Source organism: Pongo abelii, chromosome 6 (assembly GCF_028885655.2).
Source record: "Pongo abelii isolate AG06213 chromosome 6, NHGRI_mPonAbe1-v2.0_pri, whole genome shotgun sequence".
Classification (NCBI taxonomy): Eukaryota; Metazoa; Chordata; class Mammalia; order Primates; family Hominidae; genus Pongo; species Pongo abelii.
This window is the reverse complement of record NC_071991.2, coordinates 45,031,400-45,052,227: the sequence shown is the minus strand read 5'-3', so window position 1 is coordinate 45,052,227 and position 20,828 is coordinate 45,031,400. Positions and strand designations below refer to the sequence as shown.

The 20,828-nt window shown below is 37.3% G+C and overlaps 1 protein-coding gene across 2 annotated transcripts in view; it reads left to right on the top strand.

The window, feature by feature from the left end:
* The window catches only part of CDK13 (cyclin dependent kinase 13), a 145,259-nt gene that overhangs the window by 43,377 nt on the left and 81,054 nt on the right, over positions 1-20,828 (top strand). For both annotated transcript variants that reach the window (XM_024249824.3, XM_024249823.3), the window contains exons 3-5: positions 2,360-2,530; positions 4,225-4,364; positions 6,719-6,889. In XM_024249824.3, coding sequence (XP_024105592.1) covers positions 2,360-2,530; positions 4,225-4,364; positions 6,719-6,889 — 482 coding nt within the window. The remainder of the gene's footprint in view (positions 1-2,359; positions 2,531-4,224; positions 4,365-6,718; positions 6,890-20,828) is intronic.

The following is a 20,828-nucleotide window of genomic DNA, read 5'->3' as shown; positions in this document are numbered from 1 at the left end:
GGTGTATGGAAGTGTTTTTAAAAAGCACGTTTTCTATTTGATTATTGCAAATATTCAATAAAAATGTTTTAAATTTTGTAACATTGTTCTTGGAAAGTAATATTTGATAATTAATATACTGACATTTAATATAGTCTTTTAAATTTTAAATTATAAGTGAAATTAAGACTTAAGTTTTTTGCTTTCAAAAATGTTGATTTGAATCTTCCAATAAGAACTCTTGACTAAAACCTCATTACAAGTTAGAGACTATAGTTTCCTAAATAAGTTATTCTAAATACGCCTATTTTCAGTTGGCATTCAGGTGATACCTTTTCTAGAAAGACGCCTTTACTGTATTTCAGACCTGATTTAGCCACCCTTTAGCTACTACATTACTCTAGGAATCTGTTTGTGTAACACTTTATCCTACTTCCTACCTGTCTTCCAGACTGTAAGCTTTTTTGAAAGAAACTGTAGCTTAATGTGTTTGTTGTTAAATTTCCAGTGCCTTACAAATACCTAGCACATGGAAGCTCACAATCAATATTTGCTGAATGGAGGGAGAGGAAAATTGAGAAGTGGGCTGTGTAATACATTACTTTAAAAATAAAACTGCAGGCCTGGCATGGTGGCTCACGCCTGTAATCCCAGCTCTCTGGGAGGCCGAGGCAGGTGGATCATCTGAGGTCGGGAGTACAAGACCAGCCTGGCCAACATGGTGAAACCCCATCTCTACTAGAAATACAAAAAAATTAGCCGGGCATGGTGGCACGCGCCTGTAGTCCCAGCTACTCAGGAGGCTGAGGCAGGAGAATTGCTTGAACTCGGGAGACAGAGGTTGCACTCCGTCTGGATCATGCCACTGTACTCCAGCCTGGGCGACAGAGCAAGACTGTGTCTTAAAGAAACAAAACAAAACTACAAGCCAATTTCTTTTAAAGCATGTTTTTTCTCTGTTAAAGAACCTTCCAGTGAGTAGCACAGGACATAAATTTACTATGATAATTAAGTCATTTTTATCAGATGGTATTATTAAGTTGTTTTTATCAAGTGGTATTAAAGGATTCATTTGTTTTACAGTATTATTATTCAACACGAATAGGAGGATAATTACAATTAAATTATTTACATTGATAATAATATCTTCAGTAATTTCTGATCACAGCAGTGTAGTTGCAATAAATTTTTTCATTATGGGACTCAATTGCTATGAAAGTATGTGAAGTCCAAATTTTATTATCATTATGAGATTCTCTTTCAACGTGTCACATTATATTAGATGACAGACTTTGTCATATCAGGGAAATTTAAAATAAATTGCCAAGTTAAGATATACTTTAAAACTCAGAGCACTTTATGCATTCATAAAAAATACAAAGCTAACGGAGTTTAAATTTCAGCTGTGATTCTAGAAACCTGGAATCTTAAAAAAATTAGAACAATCATTGTCCAATTTAGAAAAATTAATTAACCTTGAAAAGGGTCAAAGCTGAATTAGCTGTTGCTTGTGGTTATTTAGATGGGCAAGATAAATATTATCATGGCTTTCTTTTATTTCTTACAGTAAAATACCTTTTGTGTCTCTACCAGAATCAAACTAAATGCTTTGCAGCTGGGCGTTGTGAGGCCAAGGCGGGCGGATCACTTGAGGTTGGGAGTTCAAGACCAGCCTGGCCAACATGGTGAAACCCCGTCTCTATTAAAAATACAAAAATTTGCTGGGTGTGGTGGCGGGCACCTGTAATCCCAGCTATTTGGGAGACTGAGACAAGAGAATCGCTTGAACCCAGGAGGTGGAGGTTGCAGTGAGCCAGGATCCTGCCACTGCACTCCACCTTGGGTGACAGTGAGACTCCATCTCAGAAAAAAAAAAAAAAAAAGAAATGCTTTGCAAAACTGAGTTTTTATGCAAAGCATGTTTAGTTGATTTTCAATTTTAATGTACAGTTTTATAGTTAATTCTGTATCGTTTTAAAAAATAAACTTTATAACAGTCTTACATTTATAGAAAAATTATGAAGATACTACAGGGACCCTGAATACCCTGTACCCAGTTTCCTTACTGTTAGTATCTTACATCAGTATGGTACATTTGTTAACAATGAATCAATATTGATACGAAGTTATCATTAAAGTTCCTACTTTATACAGATTTCCTTGGTTTTTACCTAATTCTATATCATTTTTACCCCAAATTTTGCATTATACAGTTGAGTATAGTGTACTACTTTAGCTGGAAAGAAACTCGGACAGTAGTCTTATAATGTGAAATATTGTTGAATATTCATGACTATTGCTACTTAAATGTAAAACATAAGCACATTTTTATTACTCAACAAAATTTTTGTTTTATTTGTCTGACTTCTTTCACTTTCAGCTTACGAGGAAATATTTCAGTAAAAGCAGTTAAAAAAGAAGTAGAAAAGAAACTCCGATGTCTTCTTGCTGATTTACCGCTGCCCCCTGAGCTACCAGGAGGAGATGATCTTTCAAAGAGTCCAGAGGAAAAGAAAACAGCAACACAGTTACATAGTAAAAGGAGGCCTAAGTATGTGCTTGCTTTCTACCTGCTCTTAAATTGACCAGCAGTGATTCTGAGTCATCAGAAGTTCATAAAACACTAAATTAAGGTTTAAAATAAAAAATGTACTTATTCTTTCAACTTAAATATATGAATTCTATTAGAGTTTTGAAAAAATTCATAATTGCTTGCATTCCTATTCACAATAACTAATAAAACCAAATTTAATTTTCTCTTGTAATTTGTAATGTATTAATTTCCTGGGGTATTGTATATGTTAAAGATACTTTCTGTTATTAAGAGATTGAAATAACACAGAAACACTGAAATTGGGCAGAGTAGAAGTCAGCATTTAGTGAGCCCAAATAAAATCAGTAATGGGCAAGCTGCTGTTTCCTTTGCTTTTAGCTCCATTTTCTCCCATAAACAAATATATTCTTCACTTTGCAAGAGATGGAGTAGAAGAAGGTTTGAAATTTGTATCCTAAATTAGCTTCAACTAAGTGCCTAAAGAGATCTCTTTCCCTTAAAACCTGTTAATCAGTTAAAGGCGGGGAACACTGGTGCTTTTTTTTTTTTTTTTTTAAGTTCTTAACCAAGGGACAGTGAAGACTTTAAGTTAGCTCTGATTTTAGAATTGCAGTTGAGGTAGTGCCTAGTGTGTGAATTTGAGGTTATTTTCTAAACCGGCCGGGCACAGTGGCTCATGCCTGTAATCCCAGCACTTTGGGAGGCCGAGGTGGGAGAATCACTTGAGTCCAGGAGTTTGATACCAGCCTGAGCAACATAGGGAGACCCCATCTCTACAAAAAAAAAAAAAAAAAAAAAAAAAATGCCGGGTGTGGTGGTGCATACCTGTGGTCCCAGCTACTCAGGAGGCTAAGGCAGGAGGATCACCAGAGCCAAAGAGGTCAAGGCTGTAATGAGCTGTGATCGTGTGCCACTGTACTCCAGCCTGGGCAACAAGGCAAGACCCTGTTTCAAAAAAATAAAATAAAATAAAAAAGCTAAAAAATACTCTCTTCTTGAGCACTGTAGTTTTATTCTTTTACTTGAATTTCTGTGATTTACCATAATATTAAAATACTACAAAATTATGTATCTTTCTGAAGAATGTAAGATTTTTGTCTTACCTGTCCATCTGTATCTGCTTAAACGTGGCTTCCTGAGAGTTGGTTATATTAATACCTTTTGTACTCTCTTAGACTGAAAAATCTTTTTTTTTGATGTTTTTCAGGTGATTTCATCCAGTCATAAGTCTAAATTTGTCAATAAGTTTTATAGTTAGATTTTTGTTCACATTCTTTATCAAACTCTTGTTTCTTAAAAGTAGATTATATATATTATTGTTAATGGATGCAAAATAAAACTTTCTGGAGATTGGTTAGAGAATTTTGACTCTACTAGTGTTGGTTTCATCTACTCACTGAAAAATTATATTTTATTTCTGAAAACCCTTCATACAAGCTCTACTACTTTTTTTCTCGGTTTAAATACTTGTCTACAGAAGAAGAGTCAGTATGTAGAAATGATACCTCAGTTTTTATGATAACTTACAATACCAAATCAGTGTTACTTGTTTGGGATAGATGATGATAAATACTGCAAGGGTAGGGAAAAATAAAGAATATACAATTGGGTGGCGAGTAGATATTGAGTTATTAGACAGTTTATTCAGTTTGCTTGATTGTATATAAAAACTTTAGAACTATATTTGATAGAATATGTGGGCCTCGCTATGGTGAAATCAAAGAAAAAGATATTGACTGGGGAAAACGCTGCGTGGATAAATTTGATATCATCGGAATTATTGGAGAAGGTACTTACGGACAAGTTTACAAAGCCAGGGATAAAGACACTGGTAAGAATGCCAAGTTCTGGGGATCTTTGGGCCTGCGTAATGTACTTAGTTTGTGTTTCTTTTCTGATGTTTGGCTTCGGAAATTTTCCAAAAAATTAAATTCAAATTTACTGTGCTTTTGTTTCATCTTTTTAATTTTATTCTATATATGCATTTTGTAAGATAGGAGTACATGTAAGTGGGTCTGTATATGTGTATGTTTTAAAAAGTGTTCCTTTAGTATTTGTGATATACTGTATGGTAAGATTTAGTTTTTCTTTCCTCTTTTGTGGTGAATAATTCTTACACTGTTATTAATCAGAGGGAAAGGTATCTTAACCTGAATTAATCTTAGTAGTAAATTTTTTTTGTCATAAGCCTTACACAACACTTTCATTTAGCCTTCAGTTTTTTTCCTGCAGTAACTATCCTTGGAGGCCAGTTTTAGCAGCTTAATCTTTCAGAACATAATCAGGAACTCAGAGAAAGTTTTAAAAGGCTTCGCAGGAGAGCAAAAAGTGGCTGTGTCAGAAGCTATGTATTTTACTTAATAATGCATAGAGCTAGTATTTTATCTTTCTTTACTCATAACTGCTTATTGAAATAAACCAATAGGCCGGGCGTGATTGCTCATGCCTATAATCCTAGCACTTTGGGAGGCTGAGACAGGCAGATCACCTAAGGCCAGGAGTTCGAGACCAGCCTGGCCAACATGAAGAAACCCTGTCTCTACCAAAGACACAAAAATTAGCCGGGCATAGTGGCATATGCCTGTAAACCCAGCTACTCAGGAGGCTGAGGCTTGAACCCAGGGAGTGGAGGTTGTAGTGAGCTGAGATCACACCACTGCACTCCAGCGTGAGTGACAGAGCAAGACTCCCATCTCAGAAAATAATAAAATAAAAACACAAAAATTAGCCGGGTGTGGTGGCGGGCACCTATAATCCCAGCTACTTGGGAGGCTGAGGCAGGAGAATTGCTTGAACCCCGGAGGTGGAGGTTGCAGTGAGCCGAGATTGCACCACTGCACTCCAGTCTGGGCCACAGAATGAGACTGTCTCAAAGAAAGAAACCAATAGATTAAAATAGCACAGCTATTTGAGGCCATATAGTATATGGGAGATGACCTTAACGGTTAGAAACTACTGAGGGCAATTACTGCATAGAGTAATAATTGGTATTTATAATGATGTGTTACCAAAAAGATTAAATGACAACTTTTAAAACTGTTAAGTAAAACAAGGACTCATACGCAATATAGAAGGCATTCCATAAAAATTAATAGAATAAGTTTAATGGTTAAAAGAATATGCTTCCTTCTTTTAGAAAATTTGTAAGAACATTTTTTTCTCCAAGGAAGTGGAATGAACAAACCTTTATTATAGTGAATTTTTTCTTATAATAGACTTTGTGTATGTGTGTATATTTCATTTTCTATTTGGATCATTTCTGATACAAAGCTGACTCATACCTAAATTATGTGGCAATTTAGTGTAGTGGGGAAGAACATATATTTTTGAGACAAGTAACTGGATTTTGAATTCCAGTTTTACTACTAGGTAACTGGCCAGGTTTGGGCAAGTAATATGTCTGAGTGTATTTTTTTCACTGATAGAGTTTTTCTCCTCTGTTCAGAGAAATTTTATGCATACATAAACATATTGGCTATATTTGTCTTTCCCTCGTTCACTTTAAAAAAATAAAAATGACAGTGTGATATACCCAGTCTTCAGCATCTTTTTTTTTTTTTTTTTTTTTTTGAGACGGAGTCTTGCACTGTTGCCGGGGCTGGAGTGCAGTGGCGTGATCTCGGCTCACTGCAACCTCCACCTCCCGGGTTCAAGTGATTCTTCTGCCTCAGCCACCCAAGTAGCTGAGGTTACAGGCGCCCAGCTAATTTTTTGTATTTTTAGTAGAGTTGGGGTTTCACTATGTTGGCCAGGCTGGTCTCGAACTCCTGACCTCGTGATCTGCCTTCCTCAGCCTCCTAAAGTGCTGGGATTACAGGTGTGAGCTACCATGCCTGGCCTAACATCTTTCTGTTTTCTTTTTATTTTTTCCCAAGTGAATGTAAAAGCATCTTAGTTTTTTCACTAAATATATAAATGGGGAGCATAATATATTTGGACTTACCTCATTCTTTCTAATGGTTGTATAGTATCCCCTGGTTTATGTAAATATTCCATAATTTGTTTAATGACAGATTTAATTTTTTGAACTATAAATATTATTTGGTATATTAGAAACTGAAACATACTTTGTGGTTGTATTTTTGAGAAATAAGAACAGAATTGAATTAAAATACATTTAAAGTTAAGAAAAATGTCATCTGCTTTTGTCAGCTGGTAACCTGATTTTATTAAATTCCTTAATAGGAGAAATGGTAGCCTTAAAAAAAGTACGTCTGGATAATGAAAAGGAAGGCTTTCCAATTACAGCAATTCGAGAAATTAAAATTCTCCGGCAGCTTACCCATCAGAGTATTATCAATATGAAGGAAATAGTGACTGATAAAGAAGATGCTTTGGATTTCAAGAAGGACAAAGGTATGTGCGCATATTTAAATAACGAATTTTTTGTATTCATGATTGATGTCGCTAACTTGGAAAATTTTTTTATAGATGTGACTATTTGAGTAATTACATACTATTGCTCTAATCGTGAAACTATATTTTTAAGTTTGGTGGAGTTGAATAATGATTTACTTTAGTGGTTTTTGAGTAAACTTCGTAAAGGGTATTTGCCAATATTACACATAAAGTATTCACTAGTAATATATGTTTTATTGGGCATCAGTGTATAGTTTTTAGTATTCATTTTTTAGTAGTTGAAAAACCAGTTCATAGTAGTAGTATTTTTACCCTACATTTTTATGTTACAAATGCCTTAACCTACAAGGAAACTTTATGGTAGGCATATGTATTATTTCTGAAAGTGTGGAGGCAAAAGTCATACTTGAAATTGCCTTTAATAATCCATAGTGGGGTATTTATATATGTATAGTTATTATTTAGCAGAGAAGCTGACAAAAAATTAGCCTGCTTATTAAAGTAGTTATTATAGGGCACATGATGGGTGAAAGCAGTGCTCTACTGCTGGTATGTTTTACATCTTCATAAGATTTTAGATTTAAATCTTCATAAAATCTTAAATCTTATATTTTAGATGTAAATATAGGATCTTTATATAAATCTTACGTTTAAATCTTTATGAGATTTTAGAACCAAAGTTTACTGACTGTATTCTGAGGTTTGCAAACAGCAAAACTTTTTCTCAAACTAAATCTAACATAAAGCAGACACAGTGTCTCACATCTCTATAAGCCAAACACTTTGGGAGTCCAGGGTGTGAGGATCACTTGAGCCCAGGAGTTCAAGACCAGCCTGGGTAACATAACGAGAGTCCATCTCTACAAAAAAAAAAATCAGAAAATTGGCCCTGCTTGGTGGTACATGCCTTTGGTTCCATTTGCTCAGGAGGCTGAGGCAGAAGGATCTCTTGAGTGCAGGAGATAGAGGCTTCAGTGAGCTGTGATTGCACCCTGCACTCCGACCTGGGTGACAGAGCAAGACCTTGTCTCTAAAAACGAAAAGAAAAAGATTAAAGTAGGTATGTTCTGATTGAACATGGTACTTAGGCTCCTGTCTTCCCCAGCTACACACACACACACGCACACACACTCTCTCTCTCTCTTTCTCTCACTCTGCTGGGGGACACAATTCAAAATGATTGATAAACTACATGGTAGTTATTTTGCATAAAGGAACTGTTTGAAAGTGCAATATGGAGTTCAGAATCATCATTTTAATTGATGTCACTTCTGTTACTTTCTGTCCCTAGTAAAGCTTTCATTTCTCAGCCTGGCTTTTACCCTGGTTTGTCTTTTTAACTTTATTTTTCATTACTACTTATTGTGTGGTTGAAGGGGTACTGGTGTGACTTAAATTAGAATGTCTGGGTCTTGAGACTTAGTGTATTAGTGGTGTGGCCTTATTAGCAAGGCTTTTAACCCTTTTGAGTCTGTTATCCCTTCATCCATAAAAGGGAAACATTATCTCTCATAGTAAGAATTAAGACTTTTAAACATGAAAGTTTGTGCAAATGCTGTTTGTTTTGCATTAACCTCAGGCTCTAGCCAAATTAGTGTATTTGATTTTCCTCCAGCATACCAGGGACGTCCTGCTTTTTTGATCTATGAGATCACCTCCCTGCCTGCTTCTCCAGTCCCATCTGTGCCATTTTGATTGCCCACCAAGCTTGACAGACACACACATACCCACACACTCATTCACACATGCACGCATGCACAATTTGAAAGGCTAATTTCTCACGCCTGAGGTCTCAGCCTGAATGTTGCTTTATTCGTTAGTGAGGCCTTACCTGATCAGTCTTCCCACTTTCTACTACCTATGGACACAGACAATTTAATGTTTCCTAATAAGTGGGAATAATTATAATGGTTTGTTACTTACTTGTTTCTGTACAGATAGCTGGGAACCATTACCTGTTTTCTTCACTGTTGTGCCTCCTACCTAGCTCAGTGGCAGGACCATAGAATGTGCTGAATGACTAATTGTTGAATGAATATATGAGCTCTATTTTTTTTAATAATCCTATTTATGCTTTAATACTTAAACAGTACTACCTGTGAATATATTAATAGTCTTCCTGTTATTATAATTATGGTCATAATTTATTTTCCTTATCAGGTTATAAATTCCCTGAGCCTTTGTATTTTGCTTTGTTTTTAGTTTTGTTTCTCCTCAGTGCCTAGCACTGCATTTCAGAAATCATAGATTTTCATGTTATTTGCACCCTTCATCATCTTTCTTCCTACCATAATCCTGTTTGTAATTCTGTGCGTCATGATAAATAAGAATGTGTTTTACTATGTGAGAAGTTACATGTAGGTACCTGGAATTAGTTAAATGCATTAGAGTATGTGAGAGGTTATAAAATTTAAAACATAATTATTTCTTAAATTAATAATTTTGATGGGAACTATGATGAAGCAACATGATTTTCTGAAAAGGGAACTAGATTTGAAGTCTAATCCTGACCATGCTAGCTGTATGACATTATACTAATTGTGATTGCCATGCTGTGTGGTATTAAAGTAAATTTGATTGTCTAGTTAGAGTATAAAGACAGTTCAATAACACTGGTTAAATGTTATGGGCTAATCTAAAATGAGTGTGTTAGAACGTATAAACATTAAAAAGCAGAAGTTTAGACTTAATGTAAATATGAAAATTAGAAACAATAAAAAAAACAAGTAAAAATATTAACTTTTAAAAATATAAACATTTGCATCATTATAACTAAGCTATTAGTTGTGTAAGAGAAACATCATAAATGCCCGGCACAGTGGCTCACACCTGTAATCCCAGCACTTAGGGAAGGCCGAGGTAGGTGGATCACCCGACTGAGGTCAAGAGTTGTTCGAGACCAGCCTGGCCAACATGGTGAAACCCATCTCAACTAAAAATACAAAAATTAGCCAGACATGGTGGCGCATGCCTAGAGTCCCAGCTACTCAGGAGGCTGAAGCAGGAGAATTGTTTGAACCGGGGAGGTGGAGGTTGCAGTGAGCCGAGATTGCACCATTGCACTCCAGCCTAAGCGACAGAGCGAGACTCCTATCTCAAAAAAAAAAAAGGAAAACATCATAAATATATATTTTTAAAACTTAGCTTTACTTAAAAATGAGAAAAAGTTAATCATGAAGGTTATTAATTTCAATTAATTATTTAAAGTGAATTTTTTTTTTTTTTTTTGAGACCCAAGTCTCGCTCTGTTGCCCAGGCTAGAGTGCGGTGGCATGGTCTCAGCTCATTGCAATCTCTGCCTCTCAGATTCAAGCTATTCTCGTGCCTCAGCCTTCCAAGTAGCCAGGATTACAGGTGTGTGTCACTACACCCATCTAATTTTTAATTTTTATGTTTTTAGTAGAGACAGGTTTTCACTATGTTGGCCAGGCTGGTCTGGAACTCCTGACCTCAAGTGATCTGCCTGCCTTGGCCACCCAAAGTGCTTAGATTACAGGCGTGAGCCCCTGTGCCCTGCCAAAAGTGAAATTTTATTTCATCTTAAAAAAGGAATTATTCTTAAGAAACAGAGGGTTAAGTGATATCACCAAGTCATGGGTGTATTTTTGTGCAGAAACTAGCAGATGCTGAAGAAGCTTTTTCTTGTTTTTTGTTTTGTTTTGTTTTTTCTTTGAGACAGGGTCTCATTCTGTCACCCAAGCTAGCGTGTGGTGGCATGCAATCAGGGCTCACTGCAGCCTTGACCTCAGGCAATCCTCCTGCCTCAGCCTCCCAAGTAGCTGGGACCACAGACGCAAGACAGCATGCCTGGCTAATTTTTTAAAAAGTGATTTGTAGAGATGAGGCTTGTCATGTTCCCCAAGGCCGGCCTTAAACTCCTGGCTCAATTGATCCTCCTGCCTTTGCCTCCCAAAGTGCTGGGACTGGCGTGAGTCATTACACCTGGCCTGAAGAAACTTTTTCTAAAGTAATTGGGTGAATGGACAGGGGATAAACTGATTCTGAAATTTCCTCCTAACTCTTTCATCTACATATAGTTTCATCTCTTTTAATCACTTTGATTTTAATCAAAAGATTAAAAATTACCGATTTTTAATCTTTTATTGTTAGCAAGGTGGGGTTTTGGGATCAGAGAGAGCCTTTCCTGTTCCTCTAGGTACTCAGTTTCTTCATGTATGGAAGGAGAGTGGGATGCAGTTACTTACATTAGTTTCAGTATTTATGTTCATATTTGACTGTTCAAAAAGTCTTTGAACTGTTGGGTGTTTATATTGCAACAGATTATGGATGTAGATGCATTTGCTGAAAATAAAAGAATTATTTTGCAATATAAGCTTTTCTTTGTTACTTTCTTCCTTTCACTGAGGATTACAAAGTTATAGAAAAATACTTTCTGAATGAGTAAAATAATATTTAATTAAATATTAAACATTTTAGTACTGTTTATAATTCTCTGGGTAGGCTGAGTGTGGTGGCTCATACCTGTAATCCCAGCACTTTGGGAGGCTGAGGCGGGCGGATCACCAGAGGTCAGGAGTTCCAGACCAGCCTGGTCAAGAGGCCAGCTGGGTGTGGGGACACGCGCCTGTAATCCCAGCTAATATGGAGGCTGAGGCAGGAGAATCGCTTGAACCCAGGAGGCAGAGGTTGCAGTGAGCCGAGATCGCGCCACTGCACTCCACCCTGGGCGACAGAGTGAGACTGTGTCTCAAATTATCTTGCTAGAGAAGACTTTTATGCTGTATGAAGTAAAAACTCGAGTCATTGATCTTTATTTCAAGATGTAAATATTTCAGTATTCAGATTAAAAAAATTCCTAAACTGAAATTTACCAGTTTCTGCTGATAAGACCTACACCTTAACATTCTTCTTTTTCTGCTTCTGCCCTGCCCTCAAAAAGGTACTAACTCTGCATAGTAACAGTACTACACAGAGGGGTAGAATCCTAAAACTATGAATCTGTGACCTTATACCTTAACTATAAATTTCATATAAAATCATCCTACTTAACAGTGTTTTGGTACTTAAACTTAACATGGTATCCTGGACACCCAAACATCAGTATTATAATTACTATCCCGTAATTAATTTAGCTATAATACTTGGAATATTAGTGTTTTTATAATGAGGGAATTCGACCACTCTAGTGTGGAATTATCCTAAAAATCAAGAAGACAGTATTCTATAGTAAATGCTTGTGGCAACATGTCACTGTTTGGTCTGGGGAAGAAGTCCTCACATGTCACTTCCTCTGTAGTCTCCAATTCCCAAACAGTGTTAGGTGCTCCCGTATACTTGAATTGCATGTCATACATAATTCTGTAATAGTACTTTCATATAACTTGTATTTTTGCTTTGGTTTGTTTTTGTTTTGAGACGGAGTCTCGCTCTGTCACCCAGGCTGGAGTGCAGTGGTACGATCTTGGCTCACTGCAACCTCTGCCTCCCGGGTTCAAGTGATTCTCCTGTCTCAGCCCCCTAAATAGCTGGGATTACAGACGTTCGCCACCGCACCCAGCTAATTTTTTTCTAGTTTTAGTAGAGACGGGGTTTCACCATGTTGGCCAGCCTGGTTTTGAACTCATGACCTCAAGTGATCCACCCACCTCGGCCTCCCAAAGTGCAAGGATTACAGGCATGAACCACTGCTCCCAGCCATAACTTGTATTTTCATATAACTTGTCATGTTTTCATATCTTATTCTTACTGTATTTCTGAGAGCAGGGACTGGATTTTATTCTTTGTGTTCATTGTGTGCAGCACACAGTTGATTATCATTAAATTTTGAGTAAGTGAATGAATGAAATGGAGAGGTAGGAAGGTTCTGTGGAATAGGTGGAATGTTAAAGGTGGGTGCAGTTTGGATAGATATAGTGGAGGGCATTCTAATTATTAGTTGTCATGACTTGTTTTTACAAGACAATGAAAGATCGGCACATCCCCTAAAGAATACCTAGCTTCCAAATTATTTACCTTGTGTTTTTCTAGGTCTGAATTTATATTCCCGCAGTTTAGAACTGCTGATATCTCCTGAGGTTTGAGAAGAAAGCAACATTGATTTGTTCATTCTTTCTTTCCACAAATGTTTATTGTACTAGGTTCTAGATAGATCTGGGCTGGCCAGTGCAGTAGCCACTAGCCACATGTAGCTATTTAAGTTAATTAGTATTAAATAAAATCAAAAGTTTAGTTCCTTAACTGCACTATTCATGTTCCAAGTGCTCTGTAGCTATGTGTAGCTACTGGCTACATTTTGGACAGGGAAGTTACAGAACATTTTCATCATCTTAACATTAAATAATGTCCATCTAAATACTGGGGATATTAAACAAACATCTGGTCCCTGACTCAACCTAGTTTCTGGAACCAGAAGAATCAGCAAACACTGCGAGAACTGAATCAGACAAATATATGAATGACAAACCTGTTTCTGCCTAGAGATTTTTCTTTATTGTTAGTTAATCTGTTATTGTTGGAATTTCAGTTGAAGGTGTTGAGTTTCAAAAGAAGTGAAAAAACTTAAACAGTAACTCACTGTGGAACCTACCCAATAAGTCAGGGAGCTTTGCTAAGGAGTCTGCTCTTAGCAACTGTAAACTATGTATCTTTTTTTCCCCTCCTAAAAAGAGAAATGAACTTGCAGGGTTTTTTTAATTGAAAATAAAATGTTCCTGTAACAGTGCGGCTTCCAGCAGCATGTTAAGGCAGGGTTGAAAGTCACTCATAAGTTACTTTTTTTTTCTTTTATAGTGAGGGTTACTATATCGTGTTATTCATTATGTTATGTGAAAGATAAAACTTACAAAATAGTCTGCGTTCTACGTTTTATTTTTATCTGGAATTTTATGTGAAATTTACAATTAAGGTATAAGGTCAGGCATTCATAGTTTTAGGATTCTGCCCCTTTGTTGGTGTAGTACTGTTACTGTGTAACGGTAGTACCTTTTTTGGGGTGGGGCAGAAGAGGAGAAAGAAGAATGTTAATGTGTAGGTTTTCTTTACTTGATTATAAAATAAATGTTTGTCATATATTTGGAAAACAAAGTCTAAAAGAGAAATATAAGATGACCCAGATACTGTCACTATCATCATTTGTCTCTATTTTCCTCTAGTGTCTCTTTTCTCACATCTGTATGATTATTTATTACCAAATGAAGGTTCTGCTTCTTTTATTGTCTTATTTAATAAAATGCTTTTGTAATGGCATAATGTCACTTGGATGAAACGTAGCCTGAACTATATTTTATTCCTCCGTTTTGCATATTTAAGTTCCTTTGGGCATTTCATTATAGTTCCTTCTATTGAAGTTTTATGCTTGGATATTCTAGCAGTTACCTCCCACTATTCATATGCCTTTAGTTAAAGCAGAGGCTTCATGTGCTAAGAAAAGTCCTAATCAATTCTGAATTACTGGTTTGGTTAGGAATGAAGAATTGAGGATAAAAGTCTTACATAATGAGCAGCTGTTGCAGCAATCCTAGCAGTCAGTGGGTCATAGATACTAGAACCAGATTTCCTTCCATTCTGAATGTCCTTAGGGGTAAACGTTTTTTTTTTTAACATTTGATTATTTCCTTAAATAGATCAATAGGAATTGAATTGATAGACCGAAGTTTTTAAATTCTGAAACTTCTTGACATATATTACCAAGTTGTTTTCCAGAAAAAAAGGTGCCAATTTATACTCCCAAATCCAGGGTACACTCAGCAACCTAGAAGTAGAAGGGAACTGCCTCAACCTGATAAAGGACATCTTATGAAAAACAGGGATATCTGCTTCTACCACTTGTATTCAGCATTGTACTAGAGGTTCTTGCCAGGGCAATTAGTCAAGAAACTGAAATAAAAAGTGTCCAAAAGGGAAAGGAAGAAGTAAAACTATCTTTAGTTTGCGTGTGTGTATATTTATGCATGAAAATGGAGAAAATCCTGTGGAATCCACCAAAACAGTGGACCCCAACCTTTTTGACACCAGGGACTGGTTTCATGCCATTTTTCCACAGACTGTGGGGGAGGTGGGGATGGTTTTGGGGTGATTCAAGCACGTTACGTTTATCATGTACTTTATTTTTATTATCGTAATATATAATAAAATAATTAACAACTCACTATAATGTTGAATCACTGGGAGCCCTGACTTGTTTTCCTGCAACTAGATGGTCCCATCTCAGGGCAATGGGAGACAGTGACAGATCATCAGGCATCAGATTCTTGTAAGTAGTGTGCAACCTAGATCCCTCACATGCACAGTTCATACTAGAGTTTGTGCTCCTATGATAATCTAATGCTGCTGCTGATCTGACAGGAGGCAGAGCTCAGGCAGTAATGTGAGCAGTGGAGAGTGACTGTAAATACAGATGGAGGACCAGGCGTGGTGGCTCACGCCTGTAATCCCAGCACCTTGGGAGGCCAAGGTAGGCAGATCACCTGAGGTCAGGAATTCGAGACCAGCCTGAACAACATGGGGAAACCCCGTCTCTACTAAAAATACAAAAATTAGCTGGGCATGGTGGCATGCACCTGTAATCCCAGCTACTCGGGATGCTGAGGCAGATTTCACTTGAAACCGGGAGACAGAGGTTGCAGTGAGCTGAAATCATGCCTCTGTACTCCAGCCTGGGTGACAGAGGGAGACTCCATCTCAAAACAAAACAAAACACCGTTGGAGCTTCACTCACCCGCCGCTCATCTGCTGTGCGGCCCGGTTCCTAACAGGCCACAGGCCAGTACTAGGATTGGGGACCCCTGCACTAAAAAACTGTTAGAACTAATAAGTAAGTTCAGCAAAGTGGCAGCATAAAAGATCAATATGCAGAAATCGATTGTTCTATATACAAGTAATGAACAAAGTAGAATTAAGAAAACAATTTAAAAAGGCCTTAAAGAGAATAAAATATCTAGAAATAAATTGATGAAAGAAGTGCAAGACATGTATCTTGAATACTAGAAAACATAATTGAAAGAAATTGAAGACAATGGAAAGGTATTCCATGTTCATCGATGAGAAAATTCAGTATTATTAAGATGGCGGTACTTCTCAAAGTGATCTGCATATTCAACACAATTCCTATCAAATCTCAGCTGACTTCTTTTCAGAATCTGACAAGCTGATTCTGAAATTCATATGCAAATTCAAAGGAGCTAGAATAACCAAAAGAATCTTAAAACAGAAGAACAAAGTTGGAACCCTCACACTTCTCAATTTTAAATCTTCCTACAGGCTGGGCACATTTGCTCATGCCCATAATCCCAACCCCTTGGAGGCCAAGGAGGGAGGATCACTTGAGTCCAGGAGCTTGAGACCATCCTGGGCAACATAGTGAGACCCCGTCTCTATTTTTATAAATTTACATAAATTAAAAAAAATCTTCCTACAAAGCTAAAGTGCTCAAGATTGTGTGGTACTGGCATTATGATAAACGTATAGATCAGTAATAGAATTGAGAGTCTAGAAATTAATTCCACACATTTTATAAGCTCAATTGATTTTCGACAAGGTGGCAGGATGATTCAGAGGGAAAGAATAGCTTTTCAGCAACTGGTGCTGGGATAGCTGGATATCCACACACACAAGAATGAAGTTGGACCCCTTCATACCTCATTCAATAATTAACTTAAAATGGATCAGTGACTTAAATGTAAGCACTAAAACCATAAACCTATTAGAAGAAAATGTAGGAGTAAGTCTTTATGATCTTTGGGCAGATGCTTATTAGATATGACACCAAAAGCAGGGGCAACAAAAGAAAAAAAATAGATAAATTGAACTTCATCAAAATTAACTTTTGTCCTTTGGTGGACACTATCAACACGAGAAGACAACACTTAGAACAGGAGAAGATATTTGTATATTGTATATCTTATAAGGGACTTGTATCTTAAATGTATAAATAACTCTTAGAACTAAATAATGAAAAAAGACAACCTGATTAAAAAGTGGGCAAGGGATCTGAACATATATTTCTCCAAAGAAGATATGCAAATGGCCAATAAGCACATGAAAAGATGTTCAACAACTTAGTTATTAGGGAAATGCAAATCAAAACCACAGTGAGTTACCACTTTATATCCATTAAGATGGCTATTATAAGAAACAAAACACCACCACCAACAACCAAAAAAACCCTAGGAAATAAGTGTTGTCGAGGATGTGGAGAAATTGGAACCCTTACTCATTGCTACGGAGAGAGTACAATGGTGCAGTTGCTTTGGAAAACAGTATGGCCTTTCCCCCCAAAAATCAAAAATAGAATTCTAGAAATTGTACTACTGGATCTCCAAAAGAATTGTCACTAGGTGTGGTGGCTCATAGCTATAATCCCAGCACTTTGGGAGGAGGCCAAGGTGGGAGGATAACCTGAGGCCAGGAGTTCAAGACCAATAGCAAGACCACATCTCCTCAGAAAATTAAAAAATTAACCAGGTGAGGTGGCACATGCCTGTAGTCCCAGCTACTCAGGAGGCTGAGGTGGGAGGATCGCTTGAGCCCAGGAGTTTGAAGCTGCAGTGAGCTATGAGCACTCCATTGCACTTCAGCCTGGGTGACAGAGTGAGACGTTGTCAAATAAAACATTTAAAAAATAAAAAAAAATTGAATGCCGGGTGTGGTGGCTCACGCCTGTAACCCCAGCACTTTGGGAGGCTGAGGTGGGCGGATCACCTGAGGTCAGTTCAAGACCAGCCCGGCCAACATGGTGCAACCCCGTCTCTACTAAAAATACAAAAATTAGCTGGGCGCAGTGGCGGGCGCCTGTAATCCCAGCTACTCGGGAGGCTGAGGCAGGATAATTGCTTGAACCCGGGAGGCGGAGGTTGCAGTGAGCCGAGATTGCGCCACTACACTCCAGCCTGGGCGACTGAGTGAGACTCTGTGTCAAAAAAAAAAAAAAAAAAAAGGAAACAGCATTTCCAAGAGATTTGTAAGCTCATGTTCATGGCAGCATTATTCACAGTAGCCGCAAGGTGGAAGCAACCCAAGTGTCCTTGGATGGAAGAATTGATAAGCAAAATGTGGTATGTACCTACAATTAAGTACTGTTAAGCCTTGAAAATGAAGGAAATTTTTACACATGCTTACAACATGGATATATCTTGAGGACATGCCAAGTGAAATAAGCCAGTCACAAAGATAATATATGTATGATTCTACTTATGTGAGGTACCTACAGTAGTCAAATTCATAGGGACAGAAAGTAGAATGATGGTTACTAGGGGCTTAAGGGACAGTGGAATGGGGAGTTACTGTTTAATGAGTTTCAGTTTTGCAAGATGAAAAGAGTTCTGGAGAGGGGTGGTAGTCATGGTTGCACAACAGTGTGAATATGCTAATGCCACTGAACTGTACACTTTAAAATGGTTAAAATTATGTTGTGTGTATTTCGCCACAATTTAAAAAAATTAAACAAGATGAAGTGATACATGCTACTATTTGGATAAACCAAGAAAATGTGCTAAGAAAGCTAGTCACAACAGACTGTATTATATGATTCCATTTATATGAAATATCTAGAATAGGCGCCAAATATTATCAGAATATAGATTGGTGATTGCCAGAGACATGGGGAGGGGATTGGAAATGGAGAATGACTGCTAATGCGTGTGAGGTTTCTTTCTAGGGTCATGAAAATGTTCTAAAATTCATTGTAGTGAAGATGGTTGCAGAACTCCAAGTACACGCAAACCAATTGAACACTTTAAGTGGTTGAATGTATGATATGTGAATTATATCTCAATAAAGCTGTTATTTAAGGAAAAAAACGATAACTAGCTCCTATGAATTCTGTGTTTAATGAAAATACAGTCTAAATTGAGAGGGATAAAGACTGGGGTGAGGGGTGTCTCTGTGTTATAAAAGATGAGACTGTAAAGGTGCTAGACGTTTGAATACTATGCCAAGGAACCAAAATATCAAAAAACTTCTACATTTTTCAAAAAATAATACAGTGCTTATTGTACATTTCAATCAGCATTTATAGTGATTTTATTTTATCTTTGGGCATTTGATAGGCAAAAAATGCTGTCTTGTCTTTTTTTTTTTTTTTTTTTTTTTTGAGACAAGAGTTTCACTCTATTGCCCAGGCTGGAGTGCAGTGGTGTGGTCTCGGCTCACTGCAATCTCCGACTCCCAGGTTCAAGCGATTTTTCTGCCTCAGCCTCCTGAGTAGCTGGGACTACAGGCACGTGCCGCCACGCCCAGCTAATTTTTGTATTTGTAGTGGACACGGGGTTTCACCGTGTTGGTCAGGCTGGTCTCGAACTCCTGACCTCGTGATCTGCCCGCCTTGGCCTCCCAAAGTGCTGGGATTACAGGTGTGAGCCACTGCGCCCAGCCTGTCTTGTCTTTTTAATACATATTTTTTAATTTCTGTGGAGCTTGAATAGTTTCTTATATTTAGAGGCTATGTGTATTTCTCTCTCTCTTTTTTTTTTTTTTTTTGAGACGGCCTTGCCCTGTCACCTAGGCTGGAGTACAGTGGCGCAATCATCTCGGCTCACTGCAGCCTTGACCTCCTGTGCTCAAGTGATCCACCTACTTCAGCCTCCCAAGGAGCTGGGATGACAGGCACATTCCAGCACACCTGGCTCATTTTTGTAATTTTTTGTAGAGCTGTGGTTTCAACATGTTGCCGAGGCCAGTCTCGAACTCCTGGGCTCAAGTGATCCACCCGCCTTGGCCTCCCAAAATGCTGGGATTACAGGCGTGTGCCACTGTGTCCAGCCCATTTATATTTCTTTAACCGTATATTTTCACGTTTAGGTCCTTTGCTCTTTTTTAACTAGGGTATTAGTGTTTTTCTTAATTGATTTTAATTGTATGTTTTACATAGTAAAAATGTTCATCTTTTGACTGAGTAACATTAAAAGCTATTCAGGCATCTGGTTTTCTTGCTCTCTGTGTTTTTCTTATGTTAGTGATCAATAAATTTTTTTGAGGGGTGAGTTGAATTGAGAAGAAAAATATGTATAAAATAGATTGTAGTCTGTTTCAGAATAATCAGATAATTAGTAGAAGATGATAGAGGAATGTGTTTTAGTTAAGATACACCAAATAATGTCTTGAAGGAAAAAAGCTCAAATCTTAATTTGGAATGACTTTCTTCTCTGGGTTTCAAGGAAATGTAGAGTTAGTACCACATGTTGAAATTTAAAGAACATAGGTCAGAATGTGTTAGATGCCCATCAGGAGATGATACATGGCAAAGGGACTGTTAGGAGTTTAATGGAAAGGGAAACTGTGGGCAAGTAAGGAAGAGAGCTGGATAGGAATGGAAAGTAGGGTGGGGAGTACATTTCCCATGTCACTATTTCCTGAACAGTACAGTAGAGCACTAGAAATATGTACTCTTAGAACAGGTGTTATAAGGTAATAGTGATGGTAATATGTATAATGGGTTAAGAGCATGAATTAGAATCCTATACTCTGTTTTCTTCATCTGGAAAATGGGGTAATAATGCCTAACTCATAGGTTTGTTGTAATTATTTAGTGATACTTCACATAGAATATGGCACATAGTAAGCACACATCAGTAAAGTTTAGCTTGGTAGTAGATTGATTTTGAGGGCAGAATTAGATTATTAATACAATAATTATTAGGCAGGTAGGATGGAATTTTGGAAGAAATAAAAATTTTAGTTTTAGTCCTCTAGTGAAATTTTATTATGTGGAGATCAGACCTCAGGAATGGAGTTGATCCAGAAGTTAAAAACAAAAAACAAAAAAAACAATTTTCTGAAAGCTTAGAAGCAGTCTCTAATTGTGAAGAGTTTCAGTCACATCTGACTAGCTGTGAGTAATTGGTTAACCCACCAGAAAGAAAAAAACGAGTCATTGGTTGTGATCAAACCCAAACTGGCAGCGAAAGGAAGACTGACAAGTGAAACTCAGGAGCAGATAATAAGGGAAATGCAAAGAGCAGATGCCTTGGTACAGGTTAGA